This window comes from Mya arenaria, chromosome 4, assembly GCF_026914265.1.
Source record: "Mya arenaria isolate MELC-2E11 chromosome 4, ASM2691426v1".
NCBI lineage: Eukaryota > Metazoa > Mollusca > Bivalvia > Myida > Myidae > Mya > Mya arenaria.
The window spans coordinates 7,954,621-7,978,213 of NC_069125.1; the positions used below are offsets into that span (position 1 = coordinate 7,954,621).

A 23,593-nucleotide genomic window follows, 5' to 3' on the forward strand; every position below is an offset into this window, starting at 1 on the left:
TAGCTGTAAGTGACAGAAGTGTTGGTACACATGTTTCAAACTTTAGGTGTTGCAACAAAGCATATCGAGATATGCTATATACGACAATGAACTAGAGACACAAACGTATATACACAACATACACACATACAAACACCACAAACTGACCACACACGCATCCAAATAGTTTTACCAATAAATGATGGGATAACCGCATTGGAAGGATCCGTAAAACACAGAATATAGTGGAATACGAGTCTACTAGGGTGACAAAGGCCAGGAATTAAAATGTTTCGAAGGTTCATGTTATATTGAGTTTTAAAGAACAACCCTTTTTAGGTATACAATTTTACATCCTTTGCGAAATGCTTTGTGGTAAGGAGTTGACAAAAGTCTAAGAAAAGAAGGTCTTATCAGATTTCAGGATCAAAAGGAGTTTGCATTTATTATTTTTGGTGAGAAAACTGCCCTATCAACAACGGCATGTATTTTATGGCTGATATATTTTCATATAAGAAAGAAATTCAATAGATTATTCAAATTTAAGGTCGACAAATTTCATTTCATGATTACAAAAATGCAAATATCTTTCTTAAAATAGCTGTACTCCCAATAAAGCCACAAGACGTTGTTGCTAGGGAGGTTTTGACTATTTTGACACAAAACATTTTCATTTTGTATAAAAACATTTCTGAAAGTGATTTATGATTGAAACTGATAAAATCTTCTTTCGTAAAATTTGCTCAACTTCAAAATACACCTACACATGCAGCAATATTGGTATGTATTATGCTTGCTATATATTAAACACAAAAACTAAATTAAAAAATATGTTTGAGTCCGTTAAACGACATTTGCACTGGGGAAGGCCTGTTAACTAGTTGGTCATCGCCGTAGACCTGTCCGGGTATATACCTTGCACCTAAACTGTCCGTACACTACTATGGTTAGACTAAACTTTGATTTAAAGTTTAATTCAGTCACATCGAAAATGCACATTTTACTACAATCGTGACCTTGATATGAAATTGATATACTAATTGTCAAAAAATAGCACATGAAAAGGTACGCCTTTTGATATACCTATTGTCAAAATATAGAACATGAAATAGTACGTTCTTACATATACTAAATGTCCAAATAAATGGAACAAGAAATGGTACGGTAATAGGACGACATTGAATCTCATAATCTTAAGTAGTTTAATACTGTTATTATAATTATATGCTTTAATACAAAAAAAAACACAAATACGCTGATCACAAAACAATGGATTGAAATATATGCACCCATTTAAAGAGAAACTTCAGACCCGAATATAAACGTGATGCAAATATAGTTCATATTGATCGGCATGAAATATAAACATACAATTCGCAATATTTTAACATAAATTCGCAATTATAGTTATAAATATTAGCAAAGGAATACATTTGTTTAGGTGGATATATATTAAAAAGTGTCAGTGCTGCAAGACAAATCTCTTTTCGTTACTTCATGATAAAACGAATGAAAACTTACTGTGAAGTGTTATTTTTTTTATTTATTGCATTTAAGTTACTATACATCTTTACAGAATATTACACTAGCAAAGAAAAATGCATATATACTTATACAAAATATATGATGATGTTTTCTAAAGGAGTTATCCAAGAGATGCAGTTTCATCGATGTTAAAATATAAATTTCGAAGACTGATGTCAACAAATTAATTTTTATTATTCCGCTTCTTCAAATTTTTTCTTAAAAGCGGCGAAGGTTTCCATACATTCATCATAATGAGGTTGCAACTTCGCCTTCACTCTTTCGAACCAAGCCCCAACAACTTCGTTTTCCATATATAGGCTTTCTTCCTTAATTCCAGTTAACTGCGCTAACTCGCAGACTGCAGAAATGTCTGCAACGGATATTTCATCCCCGGCAATAAAAGGGCGATCCTTTAGGTAGTAGTCTCCGATGTGGGTCACAAATTTCTTCACTTCTTCTCTTAAAGTCTTGGCTCGTTCTTTATCTAGTGGTTCTTTTGTGAAATGACCAAAAACAATTTTATTTCGAACCTGAAACAATTCAATGTTTGTGTGGATACTGTTAAATCTCGACTTTTGGGTGTACTTTTTTTACTTTTTTCTTAGTAAACTTCGCCGTAATTACAAGACATCGTTATTGTCTGAACGTTTCCTATCCAATTCATATTAAATTATTGCGCTCAGGAAGAACATAGACAAATGTAAACTATGAATTTAATTTAGCCGAAATAATAGGCTGCTAGATTGGAAATAAAATTAACATAGATATAAAGCTTATGTCAAAAGCAGCCATAAATCTTCCATGCAAGGATACACCACAGCAGAAAGCATAATAAAGTGAAAACATAATACAATATTCAATATCCTAAAATAAAAGAAGGGAAAAAAAGGTTAATCATAATAGCAAAGAACTTGTCCGACAAAAAGTAATAAAAGAACCGGGCGTGCGGGAGTGAGAAAACACACGTCCGAACCGGATTAAAACTAAAGAACAAGTGAGAAAGGCGTCAAAATAAAGAAGGGCAGACAATTGAACATTAGGCAATGAGAAAGAGTTCCCTCCCTTAATAATTATTAAATATCCTCAAAATTTGTTAATTTTTATATTGAAGTTTTATGTAATTAATAAATCACTCACTGTTCCAAGGAACAGATCGACGCATGGTTTCCTGACGCAAAGATGGTGCCAGTTTAGGAATTCATCCACGCGGGCCATTTGTTTGACGTCATTCCGAGGTAACCAGCTGTCAGCAACGTTGTTCTTCATAGCCAGATAACGCATAATGGCGACGCTAGAAAGACAGGTGAATTTTAAGGGTCACGTATTTCTTCACATATTTAATTAGCCACATGTAAGCTATAAAACATTTATAAACATTTACAAAGATTGACGCAAAAAGCTTACAATCCCTACCCTCTTAAGATAACAAAAGAAATCAAACTGCATTTTATTTCTCAATGACGTCATTTAATGGTAGCAAACTCTTCAAAAGGCTTTCTTAATATACGTTTGACTTAAAATTCTGTATAATTGTTTAGTCGTTTGAATAAATGCAACCGTTTGCAGAGTTTAATTTATTATGATTATATATGATTTTCCAATTCGGTTATTAATATCAAATAAAAATTATTGGCCTAATTTCAAACATTGGGGTGTACCTTTCTACCAAAATGAAACCATCGTCATCGATCAGAGGGAGTTTGTGGTATGGATTCTTCTTAACTAATTCTGGTTGGTTTTGTTCGCCTGAAATAAAGATTTTTAGTTTCCATTCATTTTAAATGTGTTTGTTCGGTTATTAGATAAATACAATAATACATTCTTGAAGACTGATCCAGACATAAAATAGGTCCAAAGTATAAAGACAGCCGATTCGTTTTGATGAGACTATTAAGCTTTCCGATGCATGAATAAGCGCGTCGTAGTAAGCCATTTCTTAGAAAGTTAAATATCATCAAAATATTTTCGTTTCAGATAAGAGGCCATGCGTGCAGATATCTAACATGTAAGATAATTTACCAAATTTAAAAAAAAATAATGAAGTATTTGGTGATATTCTGACTTTGAAAAGCATTCGACTAGCAAGAGGATCGCGGTAAAGATCGAACTTATGAAATAAACGCTTTTTAAATACAAAATACAATATACATATAGATGTTTGTTCTGTATCATTCACGCAATTGCGAAGTTTGCTTTTGTTGAGGGCTATAAATGGCACTGATTCTGGACATTACTACAATGCAGAAGCATTTATCACTGTGCATAATAACCTTTAGACATTCACCAGTCATTGCTTATTATTCAGAGTTGCATGTGTGAATATATTGTTTTTTATTGAATGTGTGAGTGTATTGTTCCACCCGAGTGCGAAAGGTCTTGGATTCAAACCCCGGTTGCGTCAAACCGAAGACGTTAAAATATGGTACCAGTAGCTTCCTTGCCAAGCGCTCGGCATTAATAGGGTAGTACTGGGGTAAAGGTGTACTCTGTACTGGTTAAACCTAGGAAAGTTATTTCTCCCACCTCGGATAAGTAGATCCAATAATTTAACCATGCTAGAAATTCTTTTCTCCCACCTCAGATAAGTAGATCCAATCATTTAACCATGCTAGAAATTCTTATCTTGCCCACGGGCGAAGATAAAATGCCCGTATAGAACTGCTTTTTAATGGTCACCACATTGTAATTACCTCCCTTGTTGAAGACTGTCGTTTGTAGCATCATGGAAACCTTGTCTTGTGGCAATATTTAGAACGCTAATTAATTATTTCTCGCTTCAAATGTCACCATTAAACAGTTTTCACTCTCCTCAGAACTATTTGAAGACCGATTTGACTCTTAATATAATATGAATCACTGCGCGCACATCCATGACAACCACGAATTATCGCATATCCATACGCAATTATTTTCACTAAGCACAAAAGAGTTCCAGCAAAAAATATATTTTTACTTAATTTTGTCTAACTGAGGTGGGAGAAAACGCATCTACCATAGCTACTCGTGTAAGATAGGTTCATCCCGAACCTCGCGCAGGGTGTTTTGCGGAAACTCGGTAAACCTCGTTTCCGCAAACACCCTACGCTCGGGTTGGAATGAACCTATCTTACACTCTCGACCATGGAAGATACTTATAATCCCGTGTATCCCGAGCACGTTAAAACCAAACAGGTATCTTCGCAAAGAGCTAGGGTATCGCACCCGGATCTCTTGTATCTCACTCTGTTTCTTCAAGTCTTCTAATACCTGGATTTGAATGGGTAATTGCAGTCACTTCTATCTCATGCTGCTTATTGCATTTCAACTCGATTTTGTCGCGATGGCGTCTAGGCGGTTATCAAGCCATAATGCAGCCAATAGGCGCGAGGACGAGGGCAGACTCAAATAAAAAAATAAAAAAAACATTATGATAAATAAAGCTATCGGTGTAATAAGATGGTCTATGTGGATATATCAAGTTGATTAATAAGATTTTATTAGTTGTGTTGTTTATCTTTAAATCATTTATTGTTTCATTGAGTGTATTATGGTCTTCAAATACCTCCATATTTCGATGTAGGTTAACATATGACATTTTAGTGAAGTAAATAAATGTTTATATTTGTCTTTCAAACAAATAAGGCTTTATAAAGTTCAAATCAACTTTTACAAATGTTAGAGGCAGGTTTTCGGAGTAATTTTGCAACGTTACTGTTCTAAATCTTTCTATAAACGGAGCGAGTGCATTTTCATAATACATATTTGGTATTTAAGCATAAAGTATTGAGCATCGTTGTTTATTTAGATTGGGGCTTTAAGTCGACCATTTGATTTAATAACATCGGGGCGTATCATGGAACTTTAAGTTTAAAAAAGTATGTTTATTTTATTTGCATTATCACTAGGGTGAGAGTGGTCTAGTGGTATAGGTGCCCAGCTTTTAAACAAGAGGTTGTGAGTTCGATTCCCACCAGTTTAAGAGTATACTTGTGGTATAGATGTTCACCTCTCATCAAAGAAGGCTGTGGCTTCAAAACCAACCAGGATGAGATTGTAATGTAAAGATGTCCGCCTTACAGCCACCAGGGTTAAGCAGGCTAGTGGCCTAGGTATTCGTCTCTCACTCAAAAAGGTTGTAGGTTTGATTCACATCAATGATACTTTCTCATTTCTTTTCAAAATAGACACAGTACTGGTTTCTGCCCCGGTAACGGACTCGAGGGTAAATTATATCAGCTTTCAGCTGTCTGAACAATAGAGCTAAATTAAATTAGTAAACAAACAAATCTTTTCAGACTCTTACTCAAGTAACGGTATGAAAGTAATATGTTACTAATGGATGTAAAGTCCTTCCAACGAAGTATTACTTACCCTTCAACAGGTCAGTTACTTTCGGTGTGAAGTCGATGCCAGTAGCCTTCAGGAAAAGATAGACTGCCCGACAAGGCTGAGACCGAAGGTCGTAGTAAAACTCCACAAGCATAGTTCTTATAACACTTAGTGTTCTCCTATCAAAGAGTAAACATATTCTAACTTTCTAAGAAATTTAAATTTAAATTTAAAAAAAAAAAAAACACTGCGCAATGATAAATACATTACAAACTAAAAGACAGGAAAGCTCATTCGATTGAAAACTCGGTGATAACAGTAACTGAGCACAGATACAAGACGTCACATTTTAACAAATAAAAATAAAAGAACAAAAACATCAAAATATTGTTGTTGCGGTAACTGCCTTATCATGGTAAGTGAAAATTAAGTAAAGATGATAAACTGGTGCGTACTTACCACAAAAAGTTCCTATTTGAAATACTGTCTACAATTAAATGTCAATGTGAAATGAATTGTTATGCAAACAGCGCTCTAGATATTAAACCTCTAACAAACATGCTATCACACGAAATGTGTATAGCGTATGAGTCATGTCCGCCCAAGATAACATAGAACATGGTGAAATAAATGGTATGCATGAAAATAGGTTAAGCAGCCTTGATAACAGCATCTCACAAACTTTTATAAACTTTTTTTTTGAAAAAAACTTTTGATAAAAACAACGTATTCTTGATACCCCGAAAAGAAACGAATAAACGTCAATAACGAATAAACGTGCATTTATTAATACACGAAATCCAAATAAGAATAAATACATTCAGAACGAATAATCGTGTATGTAATAATACACTGTCTGTAAATAAGCGTCCGATGTACTGCTCCTTTACTGGGATGGTATCAACAATCTTCTTAATCGGATATTAGTACGATGAAGGTAATCGGAGTGCCTGATATAAAAAGGACGAATACAGTTAACGAATTCTTTGATGTATGACTTAAGTTGCATATTTAACCATCCCTTGTCCCAGTTGTCGGAAATATTCACGTTTTTACTCTAAAAGAAAATTGTCCAATCAATGATGTTGATATAAATATGTTCATTAATTCGAAGACAGTTTTTGTATAGTAAAATATACTTGAGCGATTACTAAACATTTATTATGCGTCCAGTTCAGCTGTGCTTTGCTTAAATTATGACCCTTTTCAGATACCAAACAGTCTTTTTTGCTTTCAAAAAATAATTTTCAGAATATTTCTTTTGCATTAACATAATATATATAATGCAATGAGTGAGTCTGGTAAATGAATGAGAAACTGGAGAAAGGGGGACCTTTATGTTAATGGCACATATGTGTGTTGCCTGATAAGATGAACTATGATACTGGATCATTCTTAATGAGTTCAATCCATTATTCCTCGAAAAATAACAAAGTAGTTCATTGAAATAAAACTCTAAGAGCATGTGGCACACGGTATACATTGTATTTACACTGTATTTCAATGCTGTATTTGTACTGGTTGTCAATTCAGAGTTCCACTGCAATTCTAAAAATAACTATTTAATATGTTTTTGAGAAGAGTACTAGTCTGACCAACGATGTGTTTACAGAAATATACTCTTGTCCTTACACTTGGCCAGTGGTTTAATTGAGCAAACTAAACATGTCATTTTTATTGCCAGAGTGTTAAATGGTCTGTGTTGTTACGGTGAATACTATTGCCTAAAAGCACAATAAGACTTGGTTAACAACCATGTGCCCCTTGCAGATGTTAGCTTGTAATTAGAGTTCCAACTGTATTGGCAATTCTGAATACTGCGAGAGGTTTCGAAACGTTACGTTTATGTGTACGTGTGAAATACGCCATCCGGGTTCAGTACTTTATGCGACTATAAATTAATTGCCGCTCCTTTAATTAAATGACTCAAATAAAAATGTGAACTTGGGTCCGGGAACGGCGTTTATTGATACCTATCCATACCTTTGTCAAGAAAAAACATATTTATAGTCCCTTATGCAATAAGAAAAAGAATGCACACATACATATTCAACGGTGAAACACTCATCTAAGAAAAAAATGTCACCCCGCTCCAATTTAAAAATAGATGAAAATTAAGCAATTAATTTATATTGGCATTATCGAAGTTATTAGCCTTGTAGGCAGGACCTATGACACATGTTAACATCGTGTTCTTCGCCATACATGTATGACACGGCTCGTGTGGCAATAAGGTCCTCTACATCACGAGTGAAGAGTTTTGTGAGAGGGTTGGTCAGACTCCCCGTTCAGATGAAATCATGAGGTTTCGCAAACGTTAATTAAGGCCGAACGAACGAACGAACAAAAGTTTGTTCAATATAAGGCCTCCACTCCAGCCCATACTACATGTTACAATGCAAATCAAATATACCAAAATGCATATATGTAACTAAATAAGTCTCTTGGTTAAGTGTTATTTATAGCTAACATGAGTTTATGAACGTAAAAAGCAATGGATTTAATATGGGTAACATTTTCCGATGCCATCATATTATAGAAATGAACAATGTCAGCATTTCCAAGATACCAAGAAAACAAATAATTTTCCCGGATGCCATTAAATCTTGAACACTTAAAAAATACATGATATTCATCTTCAATAACAAGTATGTCTTTATCCAATAAACAATAAATACAGAAGCGATCATTTCTATCAATACTAAAAAATCGACCAATTTCAATATGGAGTTTATGACTAGATGTTCTAAATCTAGCCAATAATTTTCGTACAGGAAACGGTAAACTGATATTAAGGTATCTTTCAACATTCAATAACGACTTAAAGCATTTATAAGTATCACAACGTGAGGAATTATTTACATCACCGAGCCATGTTTGTCTACAACAATCAGCAATTCTTGTTTTAAAATGATACATAAATATATTTATATCTCGAACATCCTGGACAATCCAGGCATACCCAAAGCCATATGTAAACACTATTTCTTTTATATAAGTTGCCCAAGTACGCCTACCTAAACTATCCAGATTTTTTATCATAATATATGAATTTCTAGGGAATCTGTTTTCAGGCATTTGTAATTCTTTGCACCAAATGCAAGCTACATGTTTATCTGCAACTTCCTAGTGTCTAAAAGTGTTTTGTTTATCAATCGAGGAGACTTGGACGTAGGTCAAAATCTATTTGTCAGTAGTATTTTATGTCAATTAATTATTTTCTATATCAATGTAGGTAAAGAGAAACTAATAACGGCAAATCAGATACAATCATGCAAATATCAAAATATTATAATTAAAAAAATAATACATGTTTAGGTAATTTTAAGATTTACGTATCACACATTGGAAGCATACATACTCGCTGTGAACTCCCTCCGTTCTTATCGGTACATTTTATGATATTATTTTCCCTAGAAAAAAATGGCATTTTTACACCAATAAATATCGTTCAACGAAATTGTCGTCCATTTACGCGATATAGATAGAAGACTTACACCAACGCTTTCGATGTTTAAGTATAGTTTTAAATATTTGTAAGGAAAACTACAGAAACAAGCTCAGTAGCCAAAAGTTTTTACATAAACCCGGTTTAAAGATCACTTTAAACCGAACTCCGTCCCTTCTTTTATCTTCGTGGAGAACGCCGTTTCTCAGCATATCATGTACAGTAAGAAAATATTGCAGTGATCAAGATTCGGACTTGTTAAAGGTAGACGAAGATGCTGAATAATTCTTTTTTCGGTGTTCACTTTTTGGACCATCGATTAATATTTATATGAAAAACTACAGAAACAAGCTCAGTAGCCGAAAGTTTAAACATAAACCCCGTTTTATGGCACAAGGTAAACACCACAGACATATAACACAAGAAACAAACAATCACAAACAAGAAACGTGGAAAAACAGCACACAGCCCCACAAACAACACAGTACATATATTCTATATACAAAACTAGGTGTGTTTATCAAGGATTGTTAGGTACCGCCTTGGAACGGTTAGTAAAATTCGGGGGGTTTAAACCAGTTTACGTGCACAAACCTTACTCTTATCCAAACAATTCTGAATAAGGTAAACACGTTTAAGGTAAATCTTATCAAAGTATGCATTCACTTGAGGAAACTTAATAATAAAACAAATAATAATAAACTAATAGGTGAAAAGATTTGTTTAACAGCCACTATCGAGATTCTTAATTATGCATATATTGCTAAGTAGACGAAGATGCTGAACATTTCTTTTTTCGGTGTTCACTTCGCAGACCATCGATTAAACCTCTTCAGAAACACACGAAAATTCCATCCATTTAGTACAAATAAACTGCTATTCGTTCATGATTGTCGATGAAATATGGAGTTTTATCAGTATAATAACAGCAGTGAAAATATCAGTTTTATTTTTTCACTAAAAATTAAGAAGAGAAAATAACAACTTAAGGAACTTCTTTTAAAATCCATTGCAGTTACTTCCATTTGATCAAAACTAAACTCATCACTTCTGAACCAATAATGGTGTGCAAAAAGTACTTTAAAAAGGTTGTATAAGTTTAAATAAAGATTTATTTTGAAATAAACATTTTTTTTAAACAACTGTTAATAAGAAAAATGGTAATCATGTTGTTTAAACGTTGTTTTTTTCTTGAACTTTGAAGCTGAATGTTTGCACATTTGCTTTCATACAAACAAATTAAGACGAACACAACTGTTCGAACATAAATAGGATGTTATATCCTCGTTCAAACATCTTTTTCAACTGTTAGTCGTTGTAATTCGTAATACGAACTTCCCGGAAAATTCATATACAAATTAACAGGTTAACTGATTATTTCTTGACCCCAACCATTCTTCACAATTTGTCAACAACCTAGCATGGTTTTTACTCTACCTGTCTTCAAGTGAATCAGACTGCTCACTGACTGTGAGGGAATGACTGAATACCCATGTATCTATCATGAAACAAACTCCAAAACTAAGAAAACAATGTTTTCATCCAATGATTATGCGCAAATGTTTTGTTAACACGTTCGACATTTCAAATTTTCATTCAATAAATTACGGCGTAGTAAGTTGGTCATGTATTCATGCCCTGTTTAATAAATTGTTGTCTGACACATTAGATGCATTAATAAAAGTTAAGTGATTAATGTTCATAAAATAATTTCACTAAAAAACGAGTGAATTATTAACTATACAAACAAGAGTCAGAGAACTTTTTATCTATGAACCGAAAATAAAAAATGAAATCAACATCATTAGCTATAATTTCGCATGAGGGGCGTCCCACGGTTAGCGGCGTAGAAAAAAAACTCATAAGAAGGAGGTATCAAAAAATAAATAAAATACTAATAATCCGCCAAAAATAAGCATAAAAGAAATAGAAAAAGTGTGCACATAGAAAAACTATATTTTCACTCTAGGCTTCGACACGCGTAAAAAAATATGTTCTTATATGATACTCGTGAAAAAATACTATTTTACACCGAAATCAACAAATATCCGCGATATCATTTTGACCGCTTTTCAGAAGAGAGACTATATTGATTTCACTGGCACCGGATTTTCAAACTCAATCATTTTTTTTATAAATTAAAACAAAAATCTAATAATTCCAAACTAAAATTACAATACCAAGATTGTGAAAAAATATCTCAATTTTGGTATTGTATTTTTTAGTTTGGAATTATTAGATTGTTTTTATTATTTAAATGATTTGAGTTTGAAAATCCGGTGCCAGTGCTTGATCTTAAGTGAAGTTCAACTTCCCAACGATTAACTAATAATCAAACTGTATCAAAAGCCCATTTTTTCCACTCACCTTTTCTATAAACATCTATTTGTCTAAACTCACTAGTATATCTAGTATATGTTTTAAATGAAACAATGCATTATACAAAAGCCATTACTCTTAATAATTTTGCTCATAAAACCTTTTTTATTGGTTTATGATGTGACGTAATTGATGTTTGTTTAAAACTCGTTGCACAGTGATCTGTGAATGTTTGTTTAAAACTCGTTGCACAGTGATCTGCGAATGTTTGTATGGAACTCGTTGCACAGTGATCTGCGAATGTTTGTTTGAAACTCGTTGCACAGTGATCTGCGAATGTTTGTATGGAACTCGTTGCACAGTGATCTGCGAATGTTTGTATGGAACTCGTTGCACAGTGATCTGCGAATGTTTGTATGGAACTCGTTGCACAGTGATCTGCGAATGTTTGTATGGAACTCGTTGCATAGTGATCTGCGAATGTTTGTATAGAACTCGTTGCACAGTGATCTGCGAATGTTTGTATAGAACTCGTTGCACAGTGATCTGCGAATGTTTGTATAGAACTCGTTGCACAGTGATCTGCGAATGTTTGTATAGAACTCGTTGCACAGTGATCTGCGAATGTTTGTATAGAACTCGTTGCACAGTGATCTGCGAATGTTTGTTTGAAACTCGTTGCACAGTGATGAACTCGTTGCACAGTGATCTGCGAATGTTTGTATAGAACTCGTTGCACAGTGATCTGCGAATGTTTGTATAGAACTCGTTGCACAGTGATCTGCGAATGTTTGTTTGAAACTCGTTGCACAGTGATCTGCGAATGTTTGTATAGAACTCGTTGCACAGTGATCTGCGAATGTTTGTATGGAACTCGTTGCACAGTGATCTGCGAATGTTGGTATAGAACTCGTTGCACAGTGATCTGCGAATGTTTGTATAGACCTCGTTGCACAGTGATCTGCGAATGTTTGTATAGACCTCGTTGCACAGTGAGCTGCGAATGTTTGTATAGAACTCGTTGCACAGTGATCTGCGAATGTTTGTTTAAAACTCGTTGCACAGTGATCTGTGAATGTTTGTATAAAACTCGTTGCACAATGATCTGTGAATGGTTGTTTCAAATACTGTGTTTAACTTTGCATTTCTAATTTCATTGTAAACACGGAAGAATGAACTATTATTAAATTAAGCTATTTTGTTCTTTTGCGCCTCCATATATCCTTAACTGTTAAGTTTTTCCCTTAATGTGCATCATTTATTTTTCCTATGCCGAAATCCCCATAATGTTGTTTTTTTGCGTAAAAAACAACAAGGATATTTCACCGTATTGCATCATGGTTAACAACTACACATACATAGTTCTCCCACCTCAGATATGTAGTAAATTGACCATGCTAGAAATTCTATCTATCTTGCCCACGGGCAATGATAAATCAAGTACCCGTATGGAACTCCTTTTTTGTCCTCACACAATTACCGCCCTTGTTGAAGACCGTCGTCTGTCAGCATCATGGAAACCTTGTCATGTGGCAATATTTAGAATCCTAACGATTTGACTATTAACATAATCTGAATCACTGCGCGCATATCCATGACAACCACGAAATATCACAAAGTTATACGCATTTATTTTCACTACGCACAATAGAGTTCCAACGAAAAAAATATACTTTACTTCATTTTTTTAAGTGAGGTGGGAGAAAAATCATCTACCATTTATTTATGATGTGAGTTTATCTATGTAGTTTAAACTGTGTTTCTACAGTCATAATAACATCAATTAACGGTAAACAATTTACTTACCTAGTGAACAACATTCCTTTGGAGTTGTATGTGTGTATGTGCAATACCTACTTAGCTACATGCGACACAATATTTTTAGAACTTTTTACCAAGTCTAGAGCCATTTTGTTTGTTAGACTATGTGAAATGACAAACAAATAGCAGGTACGCAATTTCCCATGCTGGCCATCATTCCTATGAAGTTTCAAAGAGTTGGTACAATAATTTTAGAACTACATGAAACACAAGATTGTTCAGTGATGTTAATGTGAACGTATATATAGGGAAATATTGGAGTCGCGTCCGTCATATCATGGGGTATAAACAATGGACACGGTATATCATGTTTGAAACCTAACTTAATGCGTTTACAGTTAACAGAACTGCATAACGAACAACGGAAAAATACCTTTGACGTCTAGTAGTGAATTATTTTTACTGACAACACTTAAACTAATGTATGTGCAGGAATAGATATTATATATCTGGAACACAAAAAACGGTGCAAGATAGATGAATTAAATCGTGTATATCCAATATATATTATATTTCTAAAAGACGTATACAATAAATATGATATCTGAAAATGCTCCTTTACAACAATGCAACATACACATTTCAAAATATATTGTCAACAAATTATGCCTTCGCTTCATCGAACATTTTCTTTAAGCCCAAAAGGGTTGCCATGGAGTCATCATAATGAGGCTGCAATTTTGCCTTCACTCTTTCGAACCAAGCACTAACAGTCTCGTTCTCCATATAAAGGCTTTCCGCTCCGATTCCGGTCAATTGTCCTAACTCGCAGACCGCAAGGATGTCTGCAACGGATATTTCATCCCCGGCGATAAAGGGGCGGTCCTTAAGATAATGTTCCCCAATGTGGGTCACACATTTCTTAACTTCTTCCCTGAAAGTTTTGGCTTTTTCTTCATCGAGCGGTTCCTTCGTAAATTTACCCACCCCAACACGACTCCGAAACTGGAAACAAATTTTATGCATATACATATGTACAATTTTTATTTATTAAAAAAGAACTACAAATTACAGCAGCAACAACATTAGGTTGAATTACCTAAACAGGTTGGGTTTATGAATACGTTTCAAAAGTTATATACATAAAGCGAATACTTTACAGTTTATGAGTACACAATTGTACAATCTTAAAGTGCTTAATATTAGATATGATGCAAACTATAAAGTGCTTATTTTACTGATGTGTACACATTGCTTAGAGAGTTTTGGGTTTTAGCTGGAGTTGTGGGAGGGTGCTTCACCCTTTCCGATTTTCTGCCCTCATGGATATAAGCCAGTGCAGTCTGTGCCTCAGTAAATTTTTGAACTGAAGACTGTCAAATACTTCTTCTGTTTTGATTAAAACTTATGAAATTGCTATGAATACATACAAACTTGATTGCAGTTGAAATCGAATACTACTTCAATTAAATACATTTCCGACCATTTTCCGCATAAAGTTCGAAATTGTTAGAGCACGGTACAATACCTCCTTTTTACCATTAAACCCTGACGCTCTTGTTCCACACATTGTCCTTTCTAAAAAAAATCTAAAACCCTACAGATTAGCCTCCCTTAATATTAGTTTAAACGTTATATATTTTACAACGATTGTGAAGAAAGCTATGATAGCTTATACTAAGTGACTCTCGTTGGCATGATGTTGCGCGAGAGTGTGGTCTTGTGTTGTGGGAGAAACCGGAGTACCCGGAGAAAACCCATTTGTCCGGCTTGGTGACCACTAACCTAACTTACATGCGCCCAGGCCGGGAATCGAATCCGGGTCGCCTTGGTGAGAAGCGAGTGCGCTAACCACTGCGCTAATCGGACAACCAATAATAATAATGTATTAAAATATACAATTCATAGCAATATATATACATTCTGATAGGGAGATCCTTAATGGAAACTAGATAACCTACCGTTCCAAGGAACAGATCGACGCATGGTTTCCTGACGCAAAGATGCTGCCAGTTTAGGAATTCATCCACGCGGGCCATTTGTTTGACGTCATTCTGAGGTAGCCAGCTGTCAGCAACATTATTCTTCATAGCCAGATAGCGCATAATGGCCACACTGAAAAATCGGTTATAGTTTACGTTATTTATCGATATTTTTATTTGCTTGTATTTCAACTTCTCTGATAAATCATTGTATTTAAACTTTTCTGATAAATCATACTATTTAAAATTTGTAATTTAATTATTTACCCGTTTGTTTCTAAAGCAAATACAAGTAAGCAAACAAAATAGAGTGATCTTAGATATAACAAGAACAATTCGAGCGTTCTCTTTGAACTTTAAAATAAATGCTCATTTAAAAGTCCGTTATACCCACTAATATCAATTCAATTAAGTTCACGAATTGCTGGTACATATTCAGTGTCCTAACATGGTGCAAAAGGAGTGCAATCTACGCTCGTCCCAGATTTGCGCTGTCCAAAGGGCACTGATATGTCCCATTGGCCATATCTTCAAGGTCGGGACAGAAAATTATAAAAAAAGACTGTGCATACAATATTATTTTGCAAAAAAATATTGCATTCGTTTAAAGAATAATATGTTTGTACCGAAAAAAACAGTGTTTTCGTCAAAGATTTGCTCAAATCTTAGGCAAACATCAAAACAGACATTGACGATGGTAACGATAGGCCCTTAATTGATATATTCGGCCTCTACAATCCAGAGTACACTGGACAAAGACTGGGTCATATTATGTTAATTTTGAATAGTATTCGATCGGGAATTAAACATCTTAACGAGCTATTATTACGTTCATAAGTTTGTCGTTAGCAAGCATGTATTTATTTCAATTAAGTTGCCAGCAAGTGTTGCATTACTTTCAGTTAAAATATATTTAATTCTGTTCGATTAAAATCTGAATGTATAAAAATGATATTTAATATATTCGTATCAATATATTCGTATCTGAATGGACGACTGGTAGACAAAAAATACAATGAAAAATACTGGGACAAGCCCTGAAGCCAAACATTTAAAACTAAACCTTGATTAGAGGCATATTGCAAGGCTAGCCACAATAATGCGCGTATAGAGAACTTTTTTAACATTTGGATATTTATTTTGTTCCCTAAACGCCACAAGTTGACTGATTCATACCAATGTAAAATATATTCTTCAACTGTAAATCCACAACACTGCATTCTTAAATGGAAACACATAAGTTACACATTAATTATTTTTAGCCAATACCTTTCTCATAAATACACTTAAGTGTTTCATGAAACTCAAATTCAGATCGATCTGTCAACAAGGCATCGCCAATTTTGTAACTATCTAGCAGGTGTCCGTTATCTTTCCGCTCAATATACTTAGCGCTGGGATCTGTCATTTTTGGCTAGGAAAACAACAAGTGGGATATGGACGCGTAAAGTCGCCAAAACAAAAATTCTCAAAGACTCTGAAGCGGCTGTTTATATGGACTAATTGCAAGGCCAAAATGACAGTAAACTAGAGACACCTACGTAAAAACATCACATACACAAACACCTCAAACAGACTACACACGCTTTATGGATAAAGGGTTGATTTACCGCAATGAAACAGTCAGTGGAACATTCAGTTCACTGTAACACGCGTCTTCTGGGGGCCTTAACTAGTTGTATGGCCATAACCTCACACTTGTACCAATAGTTATCAAGAATTGAAAGTCTTGTTTGAGTTCCTTTACATTCTTGATTTACCAAAAAAGAACAGGACAGAATCCAGACTTGGTGGTGAAAAAATATAGTCACGGTTGATACATATTTTCTATTATTGGTAATTAACTACCTTTCTGCCAGTATGAAGCCATCGTCGTCAATTAATGGAATTTTATGGTAGGGATTCTTCTTGGTAAACTCGGGCTCATAGTGGTCCCCTGAAATTAAGTTTTCTTGTATTAATTAAGCATATTCAAAGCAAAGAAGGATGAACAGTTTAATTTGTGATTAACCTTATTCCTATTCGATGTGTACAAGTCGAAGACAACCGTCGACATAAATGGAAATGGGTTTTCTAACGTCTGCAGTAAGCCTCAACATCAGCATATGCGCATTATACCCATAACGTTTGACAATAAATGTAATATTTCAATAAGATTGGTCGTATAGGATTTGAACTATTTGAGGAATTAGAGTTTATATGGGTATGGACTAAATCTACACATTACTCATTACTGTTTACCTACACTTTTTTAATTTATGTTTGCTACAATTATAATAAAACATAATTTTATATTATGAATTACAGTTTAAGTCACCAACACATAGTATACAACTGCATGCAGATTGCCGAATTAATATCATAAGCACCAGTAACAAAATACCAGAAAGCTAAACCATCATTTTAAGCTTTATTGTTGAGACAGCCTTAAGTTGATGTGAATCACTCTAGAATTAATTTCCTGAAATGTGTTCTTTACCAGAAACCAATAGAACATGACCCTGGTTGGAAACCACAACCTCTTGGGCGAGAGGCGAGCACCAATACTACTCAAATCCTCCAATACGTATATCCAGACGTAAACTAACGTTTATTGGTATTGAAACTGTTTGCGTTTTGCTGTTCGAGTATACATGTAATAAGAGCTGTCACAGAGACAGCGCGCTCGACTATTACGCCGCTTTTCAGTGTAAGGATTGAAAAGTTTTGGCGAAACATGAATCACTGTAAAATTAGATAAGATTTCAATGCAATACATGATGTATTTGCTGAGATATTAACATGAATGTGGTTATATGCAAAATCAACCAGAATTTAAAAGTCCAATAATAAAGGGCCATTATTTTTTGCAAAATACAGTTATCTAACTTGGTTATTCAAGAAGGTTGGGTGGTTTAGTACCATTGTATAAAGTCTCAATGAAATACATGAAGTAGTCGCTGTGATATTAACCTTTGTGTGCTATGTGTGCTAACATGCAAAAACATAACCAGAATTTCTAAGTCGCATAATAAAGGGGTAAAAATTATATATATGCAAGATAAAGTTATCTTTCCTGATTAATTAAGGATGGTTAAATGATTGGAAGCCTGTGTATAAAGTTTCAATGCAATACATGATGTATTCGAATTTCTATGTCAAATAAAAAAGGGCCAATATTTGAATTAATGCAAACTAGAGTTATCTTACTTGGTTAGTTAAGTAGATTGGATGGTTGGGTACCGTTGTATAAAGTCTCAATGCAATACATCAGATTGTTGCTGAGATATTAACCTATGTGTGCTTACATGCAAAACCTTAACCAGAATTACTAAGTCAAATAATAAAGGCCCATTATTTGCATTATATTAAAAAAGTGTTATCCCATTTCATTAATTTAGTATTTTAGATAGTTGGGAATACATATGTGAAGTTTCAATGCAATACATGATGTATTTACTGAAATAATGACTTAAAGGTGCTTGTATGAAAAACCTTAACCAAGGTGTGAAGCCGACGCCGACGCTTGGGTGAGTAGTATAGCTCTCCTTATTCTTAAAAATAGTCGAGCTAATAAAATGATGAATGCTTGTTTGACTGTTAAATGTCATTAAGTAGCAGGTATGACGTTCCTGTTTCATTTCCCTTTCTTGCCATACAGACTCAGTGTGTGTACACCACGTGAAAATTACGTCATAGATGCTACGTCGGAAGGTAACATTTTGCTTAAAATGGAGACTTAAAACAAAAGTAAATTTTCTTTTACTACATTATTTTAAATGATAAGGTGATAAGTTTTATCAAACACTTCGACAAACCTGTTTCCAAAATAATGTTTTGACAGTGCTCCGTCAGACGGCCGTTTTGTGATAGGTTTGTCGAAGTGTTTAAAGAAACTAAACTCTCAATCAAACTCTGGTAAAACACCGAAGGCCGGGCTACGTTAGCGGCGTAGACTGCGCTATGTTTCATTAAAAATGGTGAGGAAAAAGTGAAGTTATCTCTGTTTAAAGTCTTCATTCTAAGAAAAATGCTGCCTTCCGACGTAGAATCTATTACGTAATTTATCATGTGGAATACACACACTGAGACTGGGTGTCGTAGAAAACCACATTAAACGTTTATATATTGATCTTGATCCTGTTGTTTGATTTGATTCAAATCCTGTCACTCAAACATCGTCCTGTCGTACACCCTATCATTAATACACATCTGATATCTGTAATCAAGGATGTATGTTAATCATTGTTATCTGTTAATCAAGTATACTTGTATGTACTTATCTTCAATGATTAGTACTTACTCTTTATAAGGCTTGTAACTTTTGGTGTAAAATCAATCCCAGCAGCCTTCAAAAAAAGGTAGACTGCTCGACATGGCTGCGACAAAAGGTCGTAGTAAAACTCAACCATCTTTCAATCACTTTAAGGTCTTCCTGTAAAAAAATCATTCTTTGGTATGAAGCATTGTCATTATTTGTGTCAAAAGTGTAACATATCAGTATTGTCTAATTTCTAGTTTTGAGAATGTGCTCGACTTCCCTAATCGTTTATACATTTTAATGCAACATAATTATGTCAATTATATAGCTACTCACGTATATCATTTGCATAATGTAATATACGTCAAATTGCACCATCTGTGAATAAAATACTAAAACAATCATAAACTAGGAGGGGACACCCCTCCCTGCACACCCCGATCCCTCCGACATCCCTTAAAATATATCCTGGGGAAAACATTGTTTGCATAATATGCTAGAACTTGCATGATATTGCCTTCAATGTTAAAAGACAATTACAGTTGACGCGGCGCATAACAAAAAAATAAAATAAACACTGGTATTCCAAAACATATTACAACAACTTGTATCTAATTTATGGCACCAAACACTTATCCATAAACCTGTCTAGGTTCGCATTAATCATGTCAGACTATTGTTGAAGTAAATATAATTCACAGATGATACGAATTTATAAACATTTAACAAAATCATAAGAGAAGTATTGTTATGGACTTAGTTGAAAAACACAAACGGTAATGGTTTGCAAATACAAGCATGCAATAAACGATTGTTGATGAAATGTCGTTCTGCCTTGCAAATACAAGCACGCAATAAACGATTGTTGATGAAATGTCGTTCTGCCTTGCAAATACAAGCATGCAATAAACGATTGTTGATGAAATGTCGTTCTGCCTTGCAAATACAAGCATGCAATAAACGATTGTTGATGAAATGTCGTTCTGCCACATAGAACGATGACTTAACAACATTAATTACGACCCTGTATGGTTAAGAACTAACATCAATAAAAGTAATAATAATAAATCCATTAAAGTATTACTAAATAAAAAGTACGTGTTTACGTAAAAGAAGTTACAAGTTTAAAATGAACAAAAAAAATGTAAAAGTCAAAATCTACAAACCTCTGTATTAACTAACCAACACAAATGAATCTGGTTATCTATCTAATGGGTTGATTAGATCCATACAGTTCAAACATTAAAATGAATAGCGACAGAGGATTCTGTTTGCTTTGTACGCCGGGGAAGGGTAGTAAGTGCTCTTGATAAGAGTATAGCATTTTATCTCACTTTAAGTATCTCCGTCATACCACCGTCAGTGACGAGGGATAGTGTGAGGCCACTGATAGCATAATCATTTATAAATGTATATATGTGGGTCATTTACGACAGTGTTCGAATGATAATCATTATAACATTGAATCTGTAACTAATGTTCTGAATTTTAAATGTGCACATTGACAGGTTTAAAAACGATAACGTTATCAATTAATGTTGCAAATGTTGCGCCGTAATCATGACCAAATGAAGTGCCAGAAAAATAAACCATATATAAAGATGCACTCTTACTCTCAAACAAGATGCACCACAATTAATAACATTGTTTTAATATACCAAAAAGGATGAATAATTGTCGAAAACAATGGTTCATTTGAAGGATATCGAGTTTAATTTGAAAGAAATAAGCATAAAAACAGTATTTCTACTTTTGAAACTATATTAGACCACAGTAAATCTCTTAGCATTCACCAACCATTTAATATTTTTGCGCTTTCTGCTATTAAATACATGGTTACACTTTTGTTATCAGTCATTAATATTTTCCATGTATGCATTATTTTGTAATTAGTTAAATGTTTATCAGTCAGAATTGATGTTTGTACTACATGTGTATGTATTGATTTTAAATAAGAATGTCACTTTAATACTGCAACTACAAGAACAGTCCAATTATATACTGTGTGTGTATACCACGTGATAAATTACGTCATAAATGCTTCATCGGAATTTGCTTCGAATAATGACTTTAAACAAATATAACTTTTTTGTTTCTTCACAATTTTAAATGACGCAAAGGGCAGTCTATGCCTCTCATAGAGCCCCGCCTTCGTATTACCGGAGTTTGATTAGGAGATTAGTTTCCTCAAACACTTCGACAAACCTGTTTCCAAACTAAGTTCTTGACAGTGCTCAATCAAGCTGCGGTTTTGTGAAAAGGTTTGTCGAAGTGTTTAAGAAACTAAACTCTCAATCAAACTCTAGTAAAATACCAAAGGCGGGACTCTGTAAGCGGCGTAGACTGCGCCCCGTTACATTTAAGATGGTGAATAAATAGTAAAGTTTATTTGTTTAAAGTCTTCGTTTGTAGCTAAATATTGCCTTCCGACGGAGCATTTATGACGTAATTTATCACGTGGTGAACACACACTTATATATAAAGCTTATAACTGAACTTGCTTTGAAGCTGCACTCTCACAGTTCTTAAGTTCAAAAATTGATGTTTTATGCATTTTTCTTTAACCGTTAGTGACGGTTTAAGCCATAAAACATTACTTTTCGAACGGAAATATGAACATCTGCGATCTGATCTTTTGTCAGCAATCTTTTTATCATTGGTTTGTAGATATTAACGCAAAAATTTGCTCTTTCCAAAACAAAACATAAAAAAAAGTTGTAAAAAAGGTAAATCTGTAAGAGTGCAGCCTTTAATCCCCACACAAAAAAAAACCACATGCATAACATTAACAGTAAGACAAAAACAAACAAATTTTACTTTTTTTTTTCGATAATCAAACATCTAAAAATACTAATACGGCCAATCTACTTGGAGCGGTTATTATTCGACACATTAGCAAACATGAGCAATAATAAACTTGTTACTATTTATTACTTCATATTGCAATATGTGTTCAATTAAAATATTGTGGCTTAATGATTTAACTTTTTCATATCTCCATAATAATGTTAAAAAACATCATTCATAATACAACTTATAAAATTGTACACAATATTGACTTTTTTTTTTAAAAAATGTCAAAATGCGTTTATATTAAAATGAAAATTACAGTGAGAGATGTTCAAAAACTACAGTCAAACAACAGTTTATATTGCCCGTACAATGTAATATATAATCAAATTTTATTAACACAAAAAGCATGCATTAAAAGCCATACACAAGCTGAATGGACCATCTGACTGAGGATGTTATATGGACCAAGGTGAACCTGCGTCTCTGTATATAAGCACCCGCCTCTTTTTGAAATTCGGGATCAGGAAATAAATCATTCGACAAATTATTAATCATTATATAACATTAATAGTATGTAACTCGAGTTACTGGGAACAAAATTAATAATGAACATTTCATACAGACATATTGATTGTGAAAGCATTTCAGGAGCTTTTTTAACAGTGTTGAGGTATGCAATTGTGCTTTAACATTGCCCAAGCCTTTCAGGCGCTTTAAAAATCGTTTCATGGTCATTTCAAAGATACAATGTCAGTGTGTGTATACCACGTGATAAATTACGTCATATATGCTACGTCGGAAGGCAGCATTTTGCTTGGAATTAACAGTTAAAACAAAGATAACTTTTGTTTTACTACACCAATTTAAATGAAACAAAGGGCAGCTTTTGTCGCTTAAAGAACTACGCCTTCGTTTTATTACTGGAGTTCGATAAGGTGATTAGTTTCATCAAACACTTCGACAAACCTGTTTCCAAAATAATGTTTTGACAGTGCTCCATCAGACGGCCGTCTTAAGAAAAGGTTTCAATCAAACTCTGGTAAAATACCGAAGGCGGAGCTTCGTAAGCGACGTAGACTGCGCTATGTTTCATCTAAAATGGTGAAGAAATAGTGGTTATCTTTACGTAGACTGCGCTATGTTTCATATAAAATGGTGAAGAAATAGTGGTTATCTTTGTTTAAAGTCTTCATTCGAAGAACAATTTTGCCTTCCGACGTAGCATTTATGACGCAA

The 23,593-nt window shown here is 34.0% G+C and overlaps 2 protein-coding genes across 3 annotated transcripts; both read right to left on the reverse strand.

Annotated features, from left to right (window-relative positions):
* Positions 1-1,513: 1,513 nt before the first annotated feature.
* LOC128231244 (glutathione S-transferase theta-1-like) lies at positions 1,514-6,402 on the reverse strand. Its single transcript, XM_052943797.1, has 5 exons — positions 6,274-6,402; positions 5,857-5,993; positions 3,165-3,252; positions 2,644-2,797; positions 1,514-2,036 (listed from the first exon to the last, which is right to left on the reverse strand). Exons 2-5 carry the CDS (start codon positions 5,966-5,968, stop codon positions 1,698-1,700), a joined length of 693 nt encoding a protein of 230 aa, XP_052799757.1. The 5' UTR covers positions 5,969-5,993; positions 6,274-6,402; the 3' UTR covers positions 1,514-1,697.
* A 7,494-nt stretch (positions 6,403-13,896) lies between these two features.
* LOC128231243 (glutathione S-transferase theta-1-like) lies at positions 13,897-23,451 on the reverse strand. Of its 2 annotated transcripts, none has more exons than XM_052943796.1 (5): positions 23,324-23,451; positions 19,607-19,738; positions 17,173-17,260; positions 15,304-15,457; positions 13,897-14,347 (listed from the first exon to the last, which is right to left on the reverse strand). In XM_052943796.1, the coding sequence occupies exons 2-5, from the start codon at positions 19,713-19,715 to the stop codon at positions 14,006-14,008; spliced, it is 693 nt and encodes a 230-aa protein (XP_052799756.1). In that variant the 5' UTR covers positions 19,716-19,738; positions 23,324-23,451; the 3' UTR covers positions 13,897-14,005. The 2 variants fall into 2 exon arrangements, with proteins under 2 accessions (XP_052799756.1, XP_052799755.1); XM_052943795.1 differs by lacking the exon at positions 23,324-23,451 and adding an exon at positions 20,731-21,660.
* Between the last annotated feature and the right edge of the window lie 142 nt (positions 23,452-23,593).

Excerpts from the sequence above, each read along its gene's own strand:
- LOC128231244 (XM_052943797.1), bottom strand. The coding sequence starts at position 5,968 with ATGCTTGTGGAGTTTTACTACGACCTTCGGTCTCAGCCTTGTCGGGCA. Across the intron at positions 2,798-3,164 it reads GGTTTCATTTTGGTAGAAAG|CGTCGCCATTATGCGTTATC; the intron begins GTACACCCCAAT and ends CTGTCTTTCTAG. Across the intron at positions 2,037-2,643 it reads TCGATCTGTTCCTTGGAACA|GTTCGAAATAAAATTGTTTT; the intron begins GTGAGTGATTTA and ends GAATTGTTTCAG.
- LOC128231243 (XM_052943796.1), bottom strand. The coding sequence starts at position 19,715 with ATGGTTGAGTTTTACTACGACCTTTTGTCGCAGCCATGTCGAGCAGTC. Across the intron at positions 15,458-17,172 it reads GGCTTCATACTGGCAGAAAG|TGTGGCCATTATGCGCTATC; the intron begins GTAGTTAATTAC and ends CCGATTTTTCAG. Across the intron at positions 14,348-15,303 it reads TCGATCTGTTCCTTGGAACG|TTTCGGAGTCGTGTTGGGGT; the intron begins GTAGGTTATCTA and ends ATTTGTTTCCAG.